The sequence below is a fragment of the Typha angustifolia genome, chromosome 15, assembly GCF_048772165.1.
Source record: "Typha angustifolia cultivar Huaian chromosome 15, ASM4877216v1, whole genome shotgun sequence".
NCBI lineage: Eukaryota > Viridiplantae > Streptophyta > Magnoliopsida > Poales > Typhaceae > Typha > Typha angustifolia.
In genome coordinates, this window is record NC_133253.1 from 572,896 (window position 1) to 590,308 (window position 17,413).

The window sequence follows — 17,413 nt, forward strand, 5'->3', positions numbered from 1 at the left end:
GATCAACAGAGGAAAACATACCGCAAAAAGGAAAGCGACAACTCCTCTTCTTTTGGACGAGAGGTTTGTGGGAGGGTGACGTGTCAAAATGCCCTTTTAAATGTAATAAAGAAACAAAAACTAAAAAAATAGCATACCAAATAGCTGGATTTTCCCTTTCAGCATTTAGATAGAGTTCCAATAATAAGCTCTCTCTTTTAATTTAAATATAAATAAGAAGTTTGAGAATTATCACATATCATGGAAGAATTTGTAGGTCTTTATATCTATCACAATTGATCTAACTGCACCTATGCAACCCAAGACTGCCACTGTAGAAAACCAAATAGCAATCGCAGGGTTGACCACCTTCAACACAAGATGCAGCCTAGGGCTCTTTGGCATTCTCCCAGATTTAAGGAAGGCTAAGGCAGGAAGCACAAAGTCTAAAGGTGTAAACCCAACTGCCCCACAGATGGAAACAAAGTCCCCAAAGAAAGGTACTGCAGCAGCGATCAGAGTAATGATAGCAATGTAGCCTGAAGTATAAGCAAGTCTCTGCAGAGAATTCTTGGACACCAAGCACTCCTCAAAGTGTGCATATGTTGGCCTGCAGTAGATCTGAACATAGAGATGGCATTCATTCCTTAATGTATACCACTGGCTTTTCGAGTAGTTACAAACAAATTTGAAGCTTTTGGTAAGCTAAAAAAGGGTAATAAGATGATTTACCTGAAAGCATCCTGATATTTGGATGACAGCAAATAGGTTTGCCATGACTATTGTCCATCCAGGTATAGTGAGGGAAGACAAAATGTAGGGCTGAACTTGGGATCCAAATGCCCAGTAGCCACTGAAAGCCAACTGCCAGTATGTCAAGATGATAATTCCATATGCGGTCGACACGCCTTTATACATGTTCTTCTTTGCTGGTTTTCTTACAGTACTCTGGTAATCAAATTGGATGAATCATTAAAGCAAATACAAACAAATGACATTGCCAATCTAACAAGTAAAAAAAAATAAAAAGTTGAGGCAAATTTCGGATGAACATGACAATATGTGCTGCACCTGGATTTCTGGAAGCATTGCATCTCCAAAAGAGAAGGCAATCGTTCCTAGCGCATTGAAAGCCTTGAAAATTTTAGAAGCAGTGCTGCCTTGCAACGTGTAGTTAACCGACTTCCGGTCGATCTTTCTTCCTACAATGAAACACACATTGGAATCTGTCCTGATAAAGAAATGCTGGTAACATGATATGTATTTTCTGTCTTTAAATTTGGTGGTTTAAAACTTTCACGGTATTATGTATGCCTTATTTGAATGCAGGCTAAAATTTCAAGAATTTTAAGGCACATTTCAGTACATTAAACTAGGGAAAATCATAGTAGAAAGGTAGAATTTTGTCTAGGAGATCTTCAAAGTGACGAGCAATAAAAACAAGAACTATGTACTTCTAACAGACTTCTTAAGCTCTTTTTAGGATGTAAACTAGAGAAAAGATATAGCATTCATAGAAAAATTAAGTAGTTTGATTTTAGGAATATAACAGAGAAGTGTCATGAAAATTACCATCATATATAGTAACACCAATTGTTGTCCCAGCAAAGCCTATGGTACTAAAAGTGCACACAGCGTTTACCCACCGCAACGAGTGAATATTTGGTAGCTGTGACAAAAGCAGCTCGAAGGCACCAAAGAAAATAATGAAGTGCTGCAAAGTTAATGAACCACTGCTGTGATAGTACTTGTAAACTGACTGTGGAAAGAGGAATTATTTCAAGGCATTAGAACTGGCATTCTTATAATAAGGAACATAAACACTACTTCACAGACTTGCCTTAAGACTGCTCCCAGCAGCGATCTGGATTGCGATATTATTACCCAAGGAAGCCACTTGCTGAAAGAAAATTACAGACCAATAACCCCAGGGCCCTTGAAAAAAAAAAAGGAAAAGCACAATTCATCCAGTTGAGAAAGAGAAATAACTCCAATATGCTTACTAGTAAGCCAATCTAAGGGAAGCAAAACTTTAATATTACATTTATAAGTCCTGAATAGAACTTGTGCTAAAATGATCGTCTTTAATACTGCTCCATTTTGACTCAGGTTCTTGCACTGTGGCTTGTAATTCATAAAAATAAGGATTCAACGTTCTCCAATACTGTTTACCGTTCTGCTTGTGGCCTGGTAAATGCTATACATCCAAGATAAGAGATGCATATAGTAAGTTTTATATCTGTGAGACACCTTAAAATGATATGAAGCAATTGGCAACACCATTGACACCCTTATGTTATATATGTTGATTGATTAAAATAAAATAGACAGACGCTCAGAGTTGAATCAGAAATTAGTCCTAATTGTGTTTCAGATCCACAAGAAACCACTATAATTAAACAAGACCCATTTGATCCAAATAATGCCAAATACTGACTACTAAAATATGCAAGCATTGACTTGCATCCTGCACAATAATTGATTAATCATTTGCTTAAAGATTTCATCATTGTTGGTTATACCCCCTTCTCAAGAGAGAAGAAGTAAACAACTTATTGACTTTGTAAACTTTGCCAAAGATCTCATTGAAAAAAAATACTAACCAAATATACTCTTTGCAAGAAGACGGTAAGAAGGGTGCTTCTTTCCATCCCATTCCCATAGGGAGGCGATTAGCAAACTGGAATACCATGTGGTTAATGTACCACCCACCAAACTGCAAACACCTGGACAAAAGAGCAAAAACTAATCAAATCATCATCTCTTGCTAGATTTAGGTATTCCGTAATGCATTATTGTAAGAAGAAGACAGCGACGAGAGTGGAGAAGGGCCCAAGGAAATGTTCCACTTAACACATCGAACTGGGGGACGAAGCCAGACGAAGAATGAAAAACTTTGCCGTCGACTATCGTTTTTATACAGTTTTTATCTTCTTAAGTCGGTGCAGAATCATCTACTGACATGATTTACTGATTACATCGACTGTAAACCATCTTCAATTGATTGCCATGTAACTTTTATCCTTTGCCAATAGTCGTGGCAAGACACAGACATAAGGGAGAGAGAGAGAGAGCGAAAAATAAAAAGAAAGAAGTGAAACAAGCATGGAAGTTAAGAGTACCGAGTGGCCAACCAAGGGAGGCGAGAGCAAAGGGCAAGGGGGCGTAGGCTGCTGGCGTGGCGATGGTGGTCGCCACGTGGAACGCTGCGTGCTTCCACGTGCCTCTCCCTTCTCCTACTTGGGCGGCGTCCCTTGCCGCCACGTCGTCTTCTCCGGGCGGGCCCTCGACCACCGCCACTCCCTCCGAGGCATCCCTAGCAGCTCCCGTATACATCGCATCCGTTTGTTACTCTGAATGGAATAGAATGACACTGCGCCATTTTGCAGCTTTCCCATAAGCTATCCAAGGTGTTGACTTAATCAAAACTGACATCAAAATCATTGTCTATTGTAGGCTTGTAGCCCAGTTATTTAGGATCCAGCCCAATTAATTTTCGGGCCCACTCTAGTATCTAAAATAAGATCTTATATCATTAGTTCTTCAATAATGCAAGGCTTTAATAAATGATTAATATGTAGATTAGAGAATAGTATCTTCTGAATTAATTATATAAGCTAGACGGAGTATACTACACTGGTATAAATCTTATGTTGGATATTATGTGTCATTTTTAAAGCCCGTAGCTTGTTTCATTCATTCCTATGGATTTTACAAGCTTAATACATAATAAAAAGGAGAGATATATTGAAAACAGTCTCACTACTGGCAGGCGCAATATCCAACTCATTGGATGTAAACTATCAAGCTGTCAACGTGCTGCATCTTTGATATGCTTAAAAACGCCAACTGTCAACCAGCTGCCTAATTCTTAATCAATTGTGTGTTACATAAATTAAGAGTTGGGTTAAATTATAAAATTACGTAAATCTTCTACTTTAATGTCTATAATTTAGAAGCTTTAGAAGGAGGGGTTGGCCACGAGCCCACAACCCAATTGATTACGCTTGACATCACTCATGACGCGATCATGGAATCACCTGTGCCTATTTCCTCACGTGTTTATAATTACATTGTTTTTGGTTTACCAATTTAAAAGGATAACGTGGGTTCAATCAATTGGATAGGATCAATTATATTCATCACGTGTTCCATGGATCCCGTTGACCATTTGCAAAGTTTCCCAAGAGTGGACCCAAGACGGCAAATTGACCACGTGGGCAGCCGAAGTAATTACAAATTTGAACCACGCGGGAAGTCCGTTTCGGATCCATTCTTCCAGAGCAAATTAGGTGCTCGAAAGAAACGTGTAAACCCGCATGGGGTTTCTTGATGGTGGTCTCCTCCCGCTTCCGATGGATCTCGAAGGTGAGTGGGATTGATTCGCTCTCAGAAAAACTTCTTAGATCCTGTTGCCGATTTCTTAGGGTTAGGATTGAGGGATTGAGGGATGGATTTGGAGGCTTGAAATAATAATTTCAAGGCCAAGGTGAGTTTTTCGTAGAATTTGATGCGTATCGATCGATTTGATCTTTTGGTTAAAATTCCCCTGTTTATTGACTTCACTTGCTGTTTTACTTGTTATCGCCACCGCAAAAACGATTTAGTTTCATTTCTTTGTGGTTGAAGGGGAATAAGGTCGATGATTGCTTGGTAGGAATTATGAGGCATGGCTCTTAGTATCATTGATTTTTGTCGGGATTCTTCTTTGTTTTCGTTTAGAGTTCATAGATCGGAAGATAGTGTTTTTCTTCTGCTGCTCAAACATATAAGGAACCGATACTAGACTATTTGTTTGAGAAAAAAAGGCCAAAGACCAATTTGAAGGGAAAGCCCAAAGAAAGTGACTCTAGAAGAGCAAAAAGAAGTAGAAACATAAGAATTAGAATATGCCAAAAATGTAAGCTTCACAATATTTAGTTTATCGAAGTAATGTTTAGACCACTTTAGTACTTTTTTTTAACTTATGGTTGATTATGTATAAGAAAGAAAACAGAAACATTAAGGAAATTATGTATGTTTGCATAATTAGATCTGGTGCGGTGGATTGAGATCATTCAGTGTCGTTCTGTAAGAGTTGTTTATTTATTATATTGCTTCAAAGGGCAAAAGCCCCAAATTTGGGTCTCCGGCCTGTTCAAATTCACAAATGTCCTGCTTATTATATCCCTTGAGTACAGTACCCGTATGCCTTTTGAAGTGATCATCACAAGATATATGCATACATAACCAATATTGTCGGTAGATAGTCGTAATAATTTTTTGGTTTGCAGTTCTTCAGCCTCAATGGCTTGTCCACAATATGTTGCATATAAACTTGAGAGTCCTTGTTGTCATTGCTAGTAGTGTAGGATTTACTAGGTTTACCAGCATAAATAATGTCTCGGCAACTCAAAAAATGTACAACATGGATGGAACCTAAGGTTTATTGAGTATAATTTAGTCCTAAAACTATTAGATATGACTTTCTAGGTCATTGCATCCCTAGTATGAATCTATGATTTTTAAACTATGAGGACATTTATGAAAGAAGACAAGCTTGGCCTGCAACTTCCGTTCTTAAAAGTTGTAATCAATGTCTAATGTCTAGTTCTTTGGTACTGGTTAGATAATTCAAATCTCTCTCCTCTGTGATGCTTAGTCTGCTTATAAAATCAATTTGTGATGGTATGCTCATCCAAAATTTCCTTCTAAAGGGTTTCTTACTCAAATACTTTATGTCGGATGCCCTTATATAAAGAGCGACTTGCTAAAAGATACTATATCAGAGTCAAGATGGAGGTCTTTAGACTGAAAAGTTCTTACGGAGTGTCCCTTTCTGGAGAGGTGTGCTCTAGTCATAGTTTGTTTTCAAAGTTGGAGTGTGTTGGGAAATGGTAAAGGGAAGAGGATTAAATTTTGGAAAGATATTTGGCAGGGGATTTTAGTTTGGAGATTCTGTATCCAAGGTTATTTGAATGAAGAAATGCTAGCTGCAGATGCTTGGGATGGTATGTAATGGTTGATTACTCCTAGAAGAAATATGGATGATTATCTTAGGCAGGATGAGATTGCTAAAATTGCTGCATTCAGCAGGGATCATAATTAATGGTGCAACGGATAAGATCAAATGGAGATTTGACATCAAAGGAGTGTACTATGTCAAGTCCTTGTATAAGTTTTTATATAATGGTGGCAGGAATAGGATAATCAAGGTTATCCTGACTTGTGGAAGTTGAAATTGCACTTAAATATTAGTGTTTTTTTTTTGTGATCGGAGCTTAAACAAAATTCTAATAAAGACAAATTGTCGAGGTTTAATTACATTTTGTCTCTCTATATTTTGACTTAGTATCACTTTGACCCCTGTATTATAAATGTGTATTAATACTCTTCAAGACTTTTAAAAAGCTACAACTAAACTCATTTGTTAGCTTTCTGTTGTGAGTTAAAAGTCACGTAAAAGTAATTCTTGGACAATTTTGTTCTCATCTTCTTTTTAAACTAAACTAAAAAGGCCTTCTTTCCTAAGCAATCTTCTTTCCCAAGCTCCATACTTTTTCATCTCATCTCTCTATCCCACCTTTCATCACATGACTTCTAGTATTAATAGCAACACCAAACCAACCTCACTTGAAGATGTGTTTTGTTATTGTGAATTAAGAGTTGTTATTGGGATCTCCAATCAATATTGTCTAAGGATAAGTAGGTACTTTTAATTTATCAACTAATAAAATCTAGTATTTTCTCTTTATAGAGATAGAAAGGTAATTTTAGGCTATCTGTTAATAGCGTCTAAGAAGATGTAATTTTTTAAAAGTCTAAAGAGGTATTTGTATATACAGAAAACTATTTATTGAAAAGGAATTGAGTAGGAGAGAACAAATGTGTGTTCTGTTGGAAAAAAGAACAAGTAAGCACTTGCTTTTGAATTGCTGCTATGTGAGGACTGAGGTACTATGAATCATAGAAGCACTTTTTGGGGAGTAGAGAAAATCTGGAATATATTAAGGATGTTTGGGATGTGAGCTCTAATTTGGGTTTGAAGAAGGGAGTTAGAGATTGGTGGAAGATTTGGATGGCGGCAATGTTTTGGCATGTGTGGTTAGAATGAAATAAGGCTATTTTTTGTTTGAAGTAAGGGGAAACTTTAGGAGGTTTTACACCACAATATTAAAGCTTTAATAATTTGATGGGCAAGTGTGAAAGGATAGAGTGTAAACGAGCCGAGCTCAAGCCTGAAATGAGCCTATTATTAAGGCGAGCCAGATTGAGCCGGATCGAGCTCAAGCCGATGGAGGAGGATGAACGGTGGCTTGGCGAAGGAGGAGGAGGACGATGAGGCAAAGGCTTAAGGAGGAGCCAGCTTGCTGAAGGAGGAAAAGGTAGGTCTCAATGGAGAAGAAGGAAGAGGAGGCGGGCCGCGGTGGAGGAGGAGGCACGTTAGAGAAGGAGGAGAAGGAGGCGGGTTAGAAAAGGTGGAGGAGGAGTCGGGTTAGAAAAGATGGAGGAGGAGTCGGGTTAGAGGAGGAGGAGGGTAAGTTGATGGAAGAAAAGAGGAAAAGAGATTAGATTGCACTTAGATCTGGCCTTTGAACTGAGTTTATCGAGCTGAGCCGGAGCAATCCGACTCCAGCTCAGGCTCAGTTCAAAATTATTTTCTAGCCGACGAACCCAACTCAGACTTGGTTCAGTTCTAATCGAGCCAAGCCAAATTTGAGCTTCAGTCGAGCCGAGCCTGAGCTGCTCATTTATTTTGATAGCCCTATGCAAGGGGAGGAAGCTCAAAAGAAGGCTAAATTGTTGTTGAAGGAAGAAAAGCAATGACGGGTGGCATTTTGAGCTTATTATTATAAGTTTTTGGTTCTATTAATTAGCTAGGGCTTGCTTGTAAGTAAATGTTTGTGGTGTAACTGGTTAATTTTACAGGTGTGTAGGTAGTGATTGTGAACTCACAAAATACTCTAAAAGCTTAATATGATATTTGATTTGTGTATAAGAAATATTTATTTATAAATTAGATTTTTTAAAATATATTTTGTAACTAAACACTTATTTTTATACATTTTGGTTAAACCTTGCATAATGCAAATAATGTGATCAATTATGTACTTTTCACAGGTAGAAAGGGTGCAATAAAATTATGTACGTTTTCTTAATAAAATTTCTATTAGCGAAAAATAACTAAAATATCCTCTGATATTCTTAACCCCTTTTCACTTCTTGTTTCTTCCATCAACATGCAAAAATCCTATTCTGATTTCTACTAGCGAGAAATGACCACAATTCCCTCTACTATAGCTAAAGTACTTATGATCTATTAAAAGTGACTAGCAAGAACAATCCTCTTTGCATAACAAATTGTAACTATTTTATTATCTCCCATTCAGCTTTACCTATCTATTATGAGAGCATTTTAGCATATTCATTTTAATATCCTTGTAATACATTATGCACTAACCATAAGAGGCTTAAGTTGTCAGAGAACATTCATTTTTATATTTTATATTTTATACTCCCCTTCATTTCTCAGTATGAAATATTTTGAGAGGCCAAAAAATAAATTTGAATTTAACGGAAGGTGGTTCTATATTTTCAAATAACAGATGGGTATGATAGGATTTGAATTCAGAATTTCTGCTCCAATACCAAATTAACTCTCTAACTATTTTAAAAGCTTAAGTTGTTAGAGAACATAGCTTTTATATTTTATATTCTAACAGTAATATTTTGATGCAAATAGATTTGTGGTGTTGATGGTTAAACCTCTAGTCTGTGTAGGTAGTGCTGATATCACTGCAGGTGATCTTTGCGGTGTTCTTTTCATCGGTGTTTTGGTGTCAATCTGTTTTGTGACTGTCAGGTTTGATCTGTTTTGTGGTTGGAGTAGGCCATGCAGTGATGGTAGTCTCTTTATTGAAAGATGATTTTTGGTTTCGTATCAACACTGAACCGATGGGCTTTCTTTCAAAAAAAATATATATATATTATAAAGATCGTTGCTTTGTGACAAAATTGACTCAGGCAAGGATACGATGGGCCTCTTGAAGCTCATTCTGTATATAGATCATCAAAAGGTGATTATTTGCCCTCCAGTCTATATCAAATTCTAGCTTCCTTTTATTCATTTTATGGTATAAAAGATGAATAATTTCAGAAATAAAATTTAGCATTACTCCCACTTCTTTCTAAGGTATGCACGGATTCAATCTTCAGAGAACATGTCGATGATGAAGTTGTTACAGAGTGGGCTTCTCCAACTAAGTGAAGAGAAGAGTGAACCTCTTGAAGGTCTAAAGCTGGAGCAGAAGCTCATCCGGTGCACATCAACTCCTGGCAGGTTCATGTCCGCATCCTTGCTATGTTAGAAGTACAAATGAGAAATCGATATAAACATATGATAGACATGATTGCCCTTGTTTAGCACTGATACAGAGACAAAATACTATTAGCTATATCCATCTTTGGTTTTGACACATAAACTCTGTGCTACTCAATGTATGGAATAAGTAGAACATATTAGTCAAGGGTCAAGATAAAACTAGGAATGCAGAAAATTTAGTATATCATTTTGATGTTATCAAATAGTTTGGAAATAGAAATTCCACATCTAAATTCTGTAGAAGTGCATACACCCATTCTGTGTCTTGATAATACCATCAAATATAGACATGTATCCAGGTTCCAAATTGATGGAGAAAATCTGAATACATATGTTGCTAACTTTTATAGGATGCTGGTTTGGATGGATAATGTCCAGCCAACTTTCACCCTATCACTAGATGAGTATCCAGAAACTGACATCAATGAAATTAAGGTCTTTGGATTAGGACACCTCCTGCTTACTTTTGTTTGCTTCTGAGTTCCTTATGAAGGCACAACTCAATGTGGATACATCAGCTTCTAGAGTGTCCCATTGCACGAAGCTCCTAACTATGTGCGGTCGGGGTAGGGGATATGTAAGTGCCCTTACTCTCTTGTGAGGAGGCTGCTCCCTATTCTCTTGTGAGGAGGCTGTTTCCTATACTTGAACTCACCGCCTCTTGAATGCAAAGGGCAAGTCTTACCATTATGCCACATGGAGCCCTGAAAAATATGTGCATTCTCGCATGCATGTATGTGTCTCTAGGATCATGGATTCAGTATAAACATCAAAATTTCTTTATGAAATATCCTAATCATCTACTTGTACACTAAGTAGTCACTCACTGAAGACTGAAGAGTTTGGAGAGCTGGAGCACTAATGTTAAGACCTTTCTACCAGGAACAAAAATTATTGGTCATCTGAATTTTGCAGATTCCACCCCATCATTTCTATAAAACATACCATCATTAAAAACTGTTCATCTTATCCTGGCCGATCAATCCATTCATAGGTTGTCATTAAACTGTTGACATCTTTCTATGCAGTTGAGTCATTCTTGGCAATGCAGATCCTGGTAGTATGTCCTGAATTTTAAGTTTATTCACTAAAATCCAGATGTCATCATGTCAAAAATATGCTCGTTCAGATATATATGTACATTTCTATTTATGAAGTAACCATGACACCTTCAATAAGTCTAGATCGCAACTGCAGAAAGAAACACCAGATTTAATCATATGATCTTAGCCTTTAATCCTGACTTTCTATTCGAATGTCAAGAATGGTGAGAATGAAAGTTGGAAGAAAAGGACACTGTTGGCTTGTTATGCAACAATTGTTTGATTTGCTCTCTTGGAATATTTTATCCTGTCTGTTTGTAAGGTGCTTATGTTGTATAAGATTAGGGTTGTAACGCCATGTTATTTGGTGAAGGTTTTGTTACTACTCGCTAGTTCATGAGCATTTCTTCCTAATGCTGAGACCAAAATCCAGTAGAGCTACCTTGTGACATTAATGTTTGATCATTTAGTGCAGACAGATGATTATTGTGGATATTTTCTTTCTGCCTCAAAGAACCAAGTTCTGGAAGCAAATACTAGATAGCCTTTATTTAACTTATACTTCCCTGCAGTTAACCAAATGTTCGAGATAGTTACTGATGTTTTAAGTTGGTTTTTCTTTTTATTATTATTATTTTTTCCTTTCCTTCTTTTTTCCGCCTGCAAGTGAACACAATTCCTTTCCTTATTGATGTGCTTTGACAATTATGCTGTCAAAGACACTATGAAGTTGCTCAGTGCAGCATACAAAGTTCTTTTGCTTAATCCTTTTGCTTCTACAACCTTCTTTATTTTTCGAGCTCTTCAGTTGTGAAATGTTTGTCACACCATCAACACTTCATTAATTATCCCATTTCTTGTTCAGTAGTATATCTTTGCTGATCCTTCCATTGCTTTAGCTTCAGTTACTCATTCTCTCCAGTCTCCAATGTATCACCTAGAACAGTTAGTATGCGCCTTCCCTAAAAGCATGTTGATACTTTTTAGATGATAGATGAGGACAATCTTCTAGTGTTGTTCTTCTGTATTTCTGTACAAATGATCATGGAAGGAGTGATCTGATCTATCAGTTTAATATGATAAAATGTTAAATGATAGATGGATGGGATCTCAATGAGATTCAATTCCTCCTTGAGTACTTTGATCGAAACTAGAGATCAAGGATTATAAGTGAGCATTTTTGTACTCTTGCAAGGAAATGTTTCTCGCATCTGATCCAGTAAACATCTATCTCCAGTACTTCCCACATGAGAGGTGCATTCATCACTAAAGGTGTACCTAAAACTAACTTCCACAACGTTGTAAGTGTTTCCAGTCTAGGACTTTTAAGCATAAAAAAAGTCCATTTTCAGCTTTCACAAGCTCCAGCAAATAAAACCTTGGTTCAAGGAAATCTTGAATAACTTTTCACCACAAATAAAGGGTTATACTCTTATAATTGTGAGACTTACTCTGTGGCTTACATGCTGCATAACTTCCTACTTAACCAAATGTAGATTTCTACTATGATCCCCTGCTTATCATGACATCCTGCTTATCATGAAAGTTATTAATCTCTTCTCAGCCAGTAAATTTTTTTTCTTCCTTTCATTTTTCTCTCCCAAATATTAGCCAACCTATGAACCAAAGAAGTTGATAGAACAGATCGTGAATTTAAGTTGATTCGGTCTGTCAATATTTACTAGAGGGACATGAAGAAATTTCTACAAAAGAGTAGGTTTCAGTGTTATGTAGGTAAAGAACATGTGAAGTGTGATATGGACTGGTAATAAATCTGCTTTTGATTGTTTATGTTTTGGTTTTACAGAACATTATCAATCTTAACTCTAAAGTAAATAGGAGACAAAGTGGTGATAAGTTGATATTTCTCAAAAGTGGTGATAAGTTAACTTATTCCATAGAAGCAAAGGGCATGATGGAATAAAATTATTGAAGTATGTTTAAAATGGAAATTAGATGGATGGGAAAAAAATGCTTTAGGTGAATTCAGGCTTAGCTTACATACTTTCTCAGTAGATCAATCTAATCTGAATGTTACTTTACTGCCACAATAGCAAAGGAAATTAAAACATAATGAGCTAATGTAGACTGCCTTGTACCAGGGCTAGGTTTGTTGCGGCAAGCTGAAGAGGTGAGAATTAAGAGAGACGAAGCAATACAGGGATCTAAAACATAGAGGTATGTTTTCTTTTGAGAAATGTTATAACACTAACTAAAGACATCCAGATTTAAGATTCACTTTATTTATGTTGATTTAAATTTTAGTTTATCTAAGAAAATTAACATAGTTTAGAGAATGATGCTCATGGAAAAAGTTGGACTAGATTGATTGGAACACGACTTTTTTTTGGGTTGAGAAATTTGATTGGAGCATGACTTAGCATGCCAAAACATATGTTATGACATCTAACTTGGCAATCCACTCTATATACAAGATAAACCAAGTACTTATCTTGATCAAATAAGTAGTAGGGCTTCTAAAGAAACCTATACTATTTAAGTCTCTTTTCTAAAGGATGCTTGTTTCTCAGGTCTTTTAACTAATTTTTGCTGTAATCTGACACACTAACTATGAAAAACAAAAGTGGTATATGAATTATACACAATTTTAGCACTATAAAATCATTATAGCTCTTACTAGGAGAAACTTGGGTCGCTCTCAACCTTTACTCTAATCAACCTAATCTTAACTATTTTGGGTAGTCTTTTGCCCAAATCAAATCAAGTCTAGTCAGGATCGTAGCTGGCTCTCAGCTCAACTAGATCTGCACATACACAAGCAGAAGGTTCTTATAAATACTTGTAAATATTTGTATTTGGTGATTAGGCTCTTATTTTGATATTTTCTAAACTACTTAGTAGCCCTTGGAATGTTAATCATCATTAGTAGTACTTCATATATGCAAGTTCTTGGAACAGATAAAACATAATTTAATCGACTTACCCATTGTCGATCTGTTGATATTTGGAGAATAAAGGAGAATAAAAGGAGTAGCTGAGTGTATGTGCAGTAACATATCAAAATGTGATTCTCTTATACCATAGAAAAGAAAATATGGGAAATCAGATTGGCCTACAAATCATGGACCATGGACAAAGAGTCTGTTTACCTCATTAATACTTCTCATTTGCACACATAGGCAATGATTTTCAGTTGCAAAAGTTGAATCCTGTAGGAGTACAAGCAAGATAAAAGGCAGTAGCTCTTAAGATAGAATACAAAATTAGAACTGCATGTGATATCAGTATTAGAAATCATTCCCTCCTGGTCATTTTGCCGTATAAGTGGAACAAGCTTATATTAAAAAGAGTAGAGAAGATTAAAAAAAGAAAAGGAAAAAATAGATTAATCTTACTGCAAGCGAGTCTTAGTCTTAGAAAGAACACATGCCATAGTACTCTAGAATTATTCTTAAGTTTTATAATTTAAAAAAAGAAAAAGAGAATTGGCTTTATTTTTCACATGCCATTAGCCATAGCAATCTTTACTGTCGTCAAATAGCGCACATGGATCATATTCAAACGTGACACCCTCCTAGAATGTCGCTCCCGACTCCACACTTCCATAAGCACTTGGTTTAATCTTATTCTATTCTACTCTTTTTTTTTTTAAATATATATATATATATATATAATCTTATTCTATTGATTTGGTGTTATTGTTTTTACCCCCTTTTTTTAAAAATTTTTGTTTGGTGAGAAAGATGTAGATATGTTGTTGTTTTAAATATGTTAAGCATAGGAGAGAAAGAAAAAGAAAGAATTATTTGTTGCAAATTAATATTTAGAAATCTGCACAAGAAACATATGTAACACCACCGCACTGCAGGTTCTCTGTTATTGCTCCCCACTCCCACTTGCATATATAACACCTGGCCTTTTCAATTTCCAACATGTGGGTAATAATTTGTTGGAGTTAAAATAAGGCTCTCTCTTTGCTGATTCAGTAAGATGTGACATCCGTGTTGGCTGGGTCCTAATCCTATTCGCTCTTTTGGAAGTCTCTATTCTTCCTTGGGATAAAATAACATTGTGGGCAGCTACCTCGTAGCTTCTTTGGCGCCATCCCCCACGTTTTGCTAATTTAGTGGGGCCCGCGTGCTCTGTTCTGATTCCAGTATTTGAACGGTTTAGATCAATTCAAAGGGGGAGTACGATACGAGTGTACGTCGATCCCTTTTTTGTCACGCGGGCAAAATTAGAGGCGACGGTCGTCACCAGCACGTTCGTTTTCTTTGGGGGAGGAAGAATTGACCGTTCTTCCAAATCCGAATTCACAATTTGACCACGTGTTGTAAACTCACAGTTGCACTTAGCTTAGAGGCATTTAAATTTCGCGGGAAGATAAGCGATAGGGATGAAACTTATTGTTATAGAGAGAGCGAGAGAGAGAAAGGAGGAGAGATGCTTATGGATTCCTTCTATTCCTATCAAGACGAACTCTTCCATGGCGACATGCCCATGTGGGCCTTCTCCCCGGAGGTTCCACTTGATTTCATTCCGGCCATTCCGGATTTGCCGGCGGCCAAGGAGGAGGCAATGTTACGGGGGAGCGCCTTCGAGAAGTACATAAAGCCGGAGTTCGGGCAAACGACGGAGTGCTCGAGTTCGGGTCTCGGAAGAGGTTCCGGTCCGAACAACATCCACCGGCGAGTGATCGAGTTATTGAGAAAGATCCCGAGAACCCCGGAGGATAGCAGAGGGGTGGAGGGGAGCCGCGGATTCCGGCATATGATGAGGGAGAGGCAGAGGAGAGAGAAGCTGAGCCAGAGCTATGCAGATCTCTACTCCATGCTTTCATCCAGATCAAAGGTTGGTTCTTTTGTTTTCCTTCTTGCAATCTCGAATTATCTGGGAAGTAAACATACTCAAACAGAAATCATGATGTGCAATTAGTTTATATGTTCTCGAGTATTATGAAGTTTCAGAGTTGCCCTTTCTGAAACAATTTTTGGCCTTTCAAATTTTAGGGCTTTTTGCTTGGTGTAATTCTAGTATAAATGTTGGTAGCTAATCTACAACTAGTACTAGTACTAGTAATTTCAAATTTCTTCTTTTATTTATCGGAGCCTGTGAGGAAATTGACGCTGTGGATATGATTAGATGTCCAAGTAACCTAATTTCGATAGAACTTATTGCAGACAATTTGGGCCTTTCAACTTTTAGGGCTTTTTGCTGGGTGTGATTCTAGTATAAATGTTGGTAGCCAATCTACAATTAGTACTAGTACTAGTAAGTTCAAATTTCTTCTTTTATTTATCGAAGCCTGCGAGGAAATTGACGCTGTGGATATGATTAGATGTCCAAGTAACCTAATTTCGATAGAAATTATTGCAGTTTTCGACTCTGCAAGCTAATTGTGACTTGTTTGAATTTAGGGTGATAAGAACTCCATAGTGCAATCAGCCGCTGTGTATGTACGAGAATTGAAGGGAGTGAGAGATGAGCTGCGGAGGCACAATGAGGAACTCAAGGCAAGGATACTGGGCAGTGGTGCACAATGTCCTGAAGGGGTCAAGATTAAGTTTCAGGTGGCAAATCCACCATCTGCCATCGATTCCATGATCGCGGCTCTCAGATGTTTGAAGAGTATGGATGTCACGGCGAGATCGATCCAATCCGATTTCTCCTGCCACGAGCTTTCGGCGTCCATGAGCATTGAAACAAAGGTAACCATGAAATTTCTTTTGCTTGGGCTAGATGCATACTGCAGTCTTAAGCAATTGGTTTCAATTCAGGAAAATAAAATGGTATCCATCATTCTTTGTCAGCATAATCTCTAAGAGTAGATGGTGAATTCATATTGTGTATCAAAGCAGAAGATTGTAAGTCTATAAGCAGAAGATTGTAAGTCTATAAACATTCTCAAATCGGAGTGACGAAGGACTATCACACTACCAGAAATCTCCACTTGTGAATTAAACAAATTCGATCTATTCTTGTCTTGATACCATATACAATTACTAATTACTCTGAAACCTAATGATAAGGAGGATTTTTTTCTTCTTCTTCTTCCAAAAGTCTTGTAGTCTAAATATGTGGATTGAAGGCAAGTCAATTTGAAGATAGACAGACAGACACCCTATGACCCACATGGGGTTTAATAGTAATTTTGGACAAATTATTTTTGAGATAAAGTTTTGATGCATACCCCTGCACATGGATTAGGATCAGTAGCTTTAAGTAATAAAGAGATAGCTTATTTAATTAACCATTTCTTTCATTTTTGTGCATAGATGGCGGCTGGAGAGGTTGAGAGAACGGTGAAGGAAGCTCTAAAGGATGTGCAGACGAAAAAGTCTCGTTTCTTTCTTCCTGGAAGCAACGCATTGCCGCAAAACCGTCACGCTGGGAATGTGATTTGACTTTGGAGATTTCCTTCCTCAAAAGTTTGTCAACGCGGATCTTACAATCGCCTTCATTCTTTGTCGTTTTCTGTCCTTTTCTTTCCCCCCCCCCCCTGTGCTGTTTATATGCTCTCTTCCTGGAAAGCCTCACGCCGATGGTTACCGTGGTTCTAACCTTTAGGTCTAATTTTTGGCTGAGATTGTGAGTCACCGAGTCTCACTGCCGCCATAGTTATGGAATTCTATGCTACCGTCAATGGCACGTTTCCATCGTGATCAATTTCGTTCTTTTTCTTTCTTTTTTTTAATTTCCACAGGATGTAGGATGTAAAATATACGCAAATTGTGACTTCAGAGGCTGCTGCTTTTTTTGTAGGAATGTAATAAAGACTTAAGAGTTATTAAATTATTTTTCAAAGATGCGGACTTAAAATGTGTCACGTAAGAGATAAAGTTCCATGATGAAAGAGGATTGTATGAACTTACTGGGATTCAATTTGTTATGGGTCGAGTGGGTTAGACTGAGCTTCCTAGCAGTAGTAGTAGCAGGCAGCTCATTTAAAGTTCGTCTGAGCTGAAAGAGGAGACACACAAAATGTTTTTATTTTCTTTACTACTAATATACTATGAAAACATTGGGCTTATTTTGAGCCTACAATAAAATCCAGTGATCAAATAGTAAA

At 37.2% G+C, this 17,413-nt stretch overlaps 2 protein-coding genes across 5 annotated transcripts; one reads left to right on the plus strand and one right to left on the minus strand.

The window, feature by feature from the left end:
• Positions 1–175: 175 nt before the first annotated feature.
• Positions 176–3,375, minus strand: LOC140779958 (GABA transporter 1-like). 3 transcript variants are annotated; one of them, XM_073125311.1, is made up of 8 exons: positions 3,102–3,120; positions 2,583–2,705; positions 2,022–2,176; positions 1,820–1,914; positions 1,552–1,738; positions 1,051–1,181; positions 712–927; positions 176–600 (listed from the first exon to the last, which is right to left on the minus strand). In XM_073125311.1, exons 3-8 carry the CDS (start codon positions 2,113–2,115, stop codon positions 232–234), a joined length of 1,092 nt encoding a protein of 363 aa, XP_072981412.1. In that variant the 5' UTR covers positions 2,116–2,176; positions 2,583–2,705; positions 3,102–3,120; the 3' UTR covers positions 176–231. The 3 variants fall into 3 exon arrangements, with proteins under 3 accessions (XP_072981412.1, XP_072981411.1, XP_072981410.1); XM_073125310.1 differs by lacking the exon at positions 2,022–2,176 and having other exon boundaries at positions 1,552–1,734; positions 1,816–1,914; positions 3,102–3,375; XM_073125309.1 differs by lacking the exon at positions 2,022–2,176 and having other exon boundaries at positions 3,102–3,374.
• Positions 3,376–4,258: 883 nt separating this feature from the next.
• Positions 4,259–17,413, plus strand: LOC140777640 (transcription factor BHLH148-like). 2 transcript variants are annotated; one of them, XM_073121890.1, is made up of 7 exons: positions 4,259–4,347; positions 8,983–9,035; positions 9,152–9,298; positions 12,486–12,561; positions 14,213–15,195; positions 15,762–16,052; positions 16,620–17,413. In XM_073121890.1, the coding sequence occupies exons 5-7, from the start codon at positions 14,788–14,790 to the stop codon at positions 16,746–16,748; spliced, it is 828 nt and encodes a 275-aa protein (XP_072977991.1). In that variant the 5' UTR covers positions 4,259–4,347; positions 8,983–9,035; positions 9,152–9,298; positions 12,486–12,561; positions 14,213–14,787; the 3' UTR covers positions 16,749–17,413. The 2 variants fall into 2 exon arrangements, with proteins under 2 accessions (XP_072977991.1, XP_072977992.1); XM_073121891.1 differs by having other exon boundaries at positions 4,279–4,347; positions 9,175–9,298.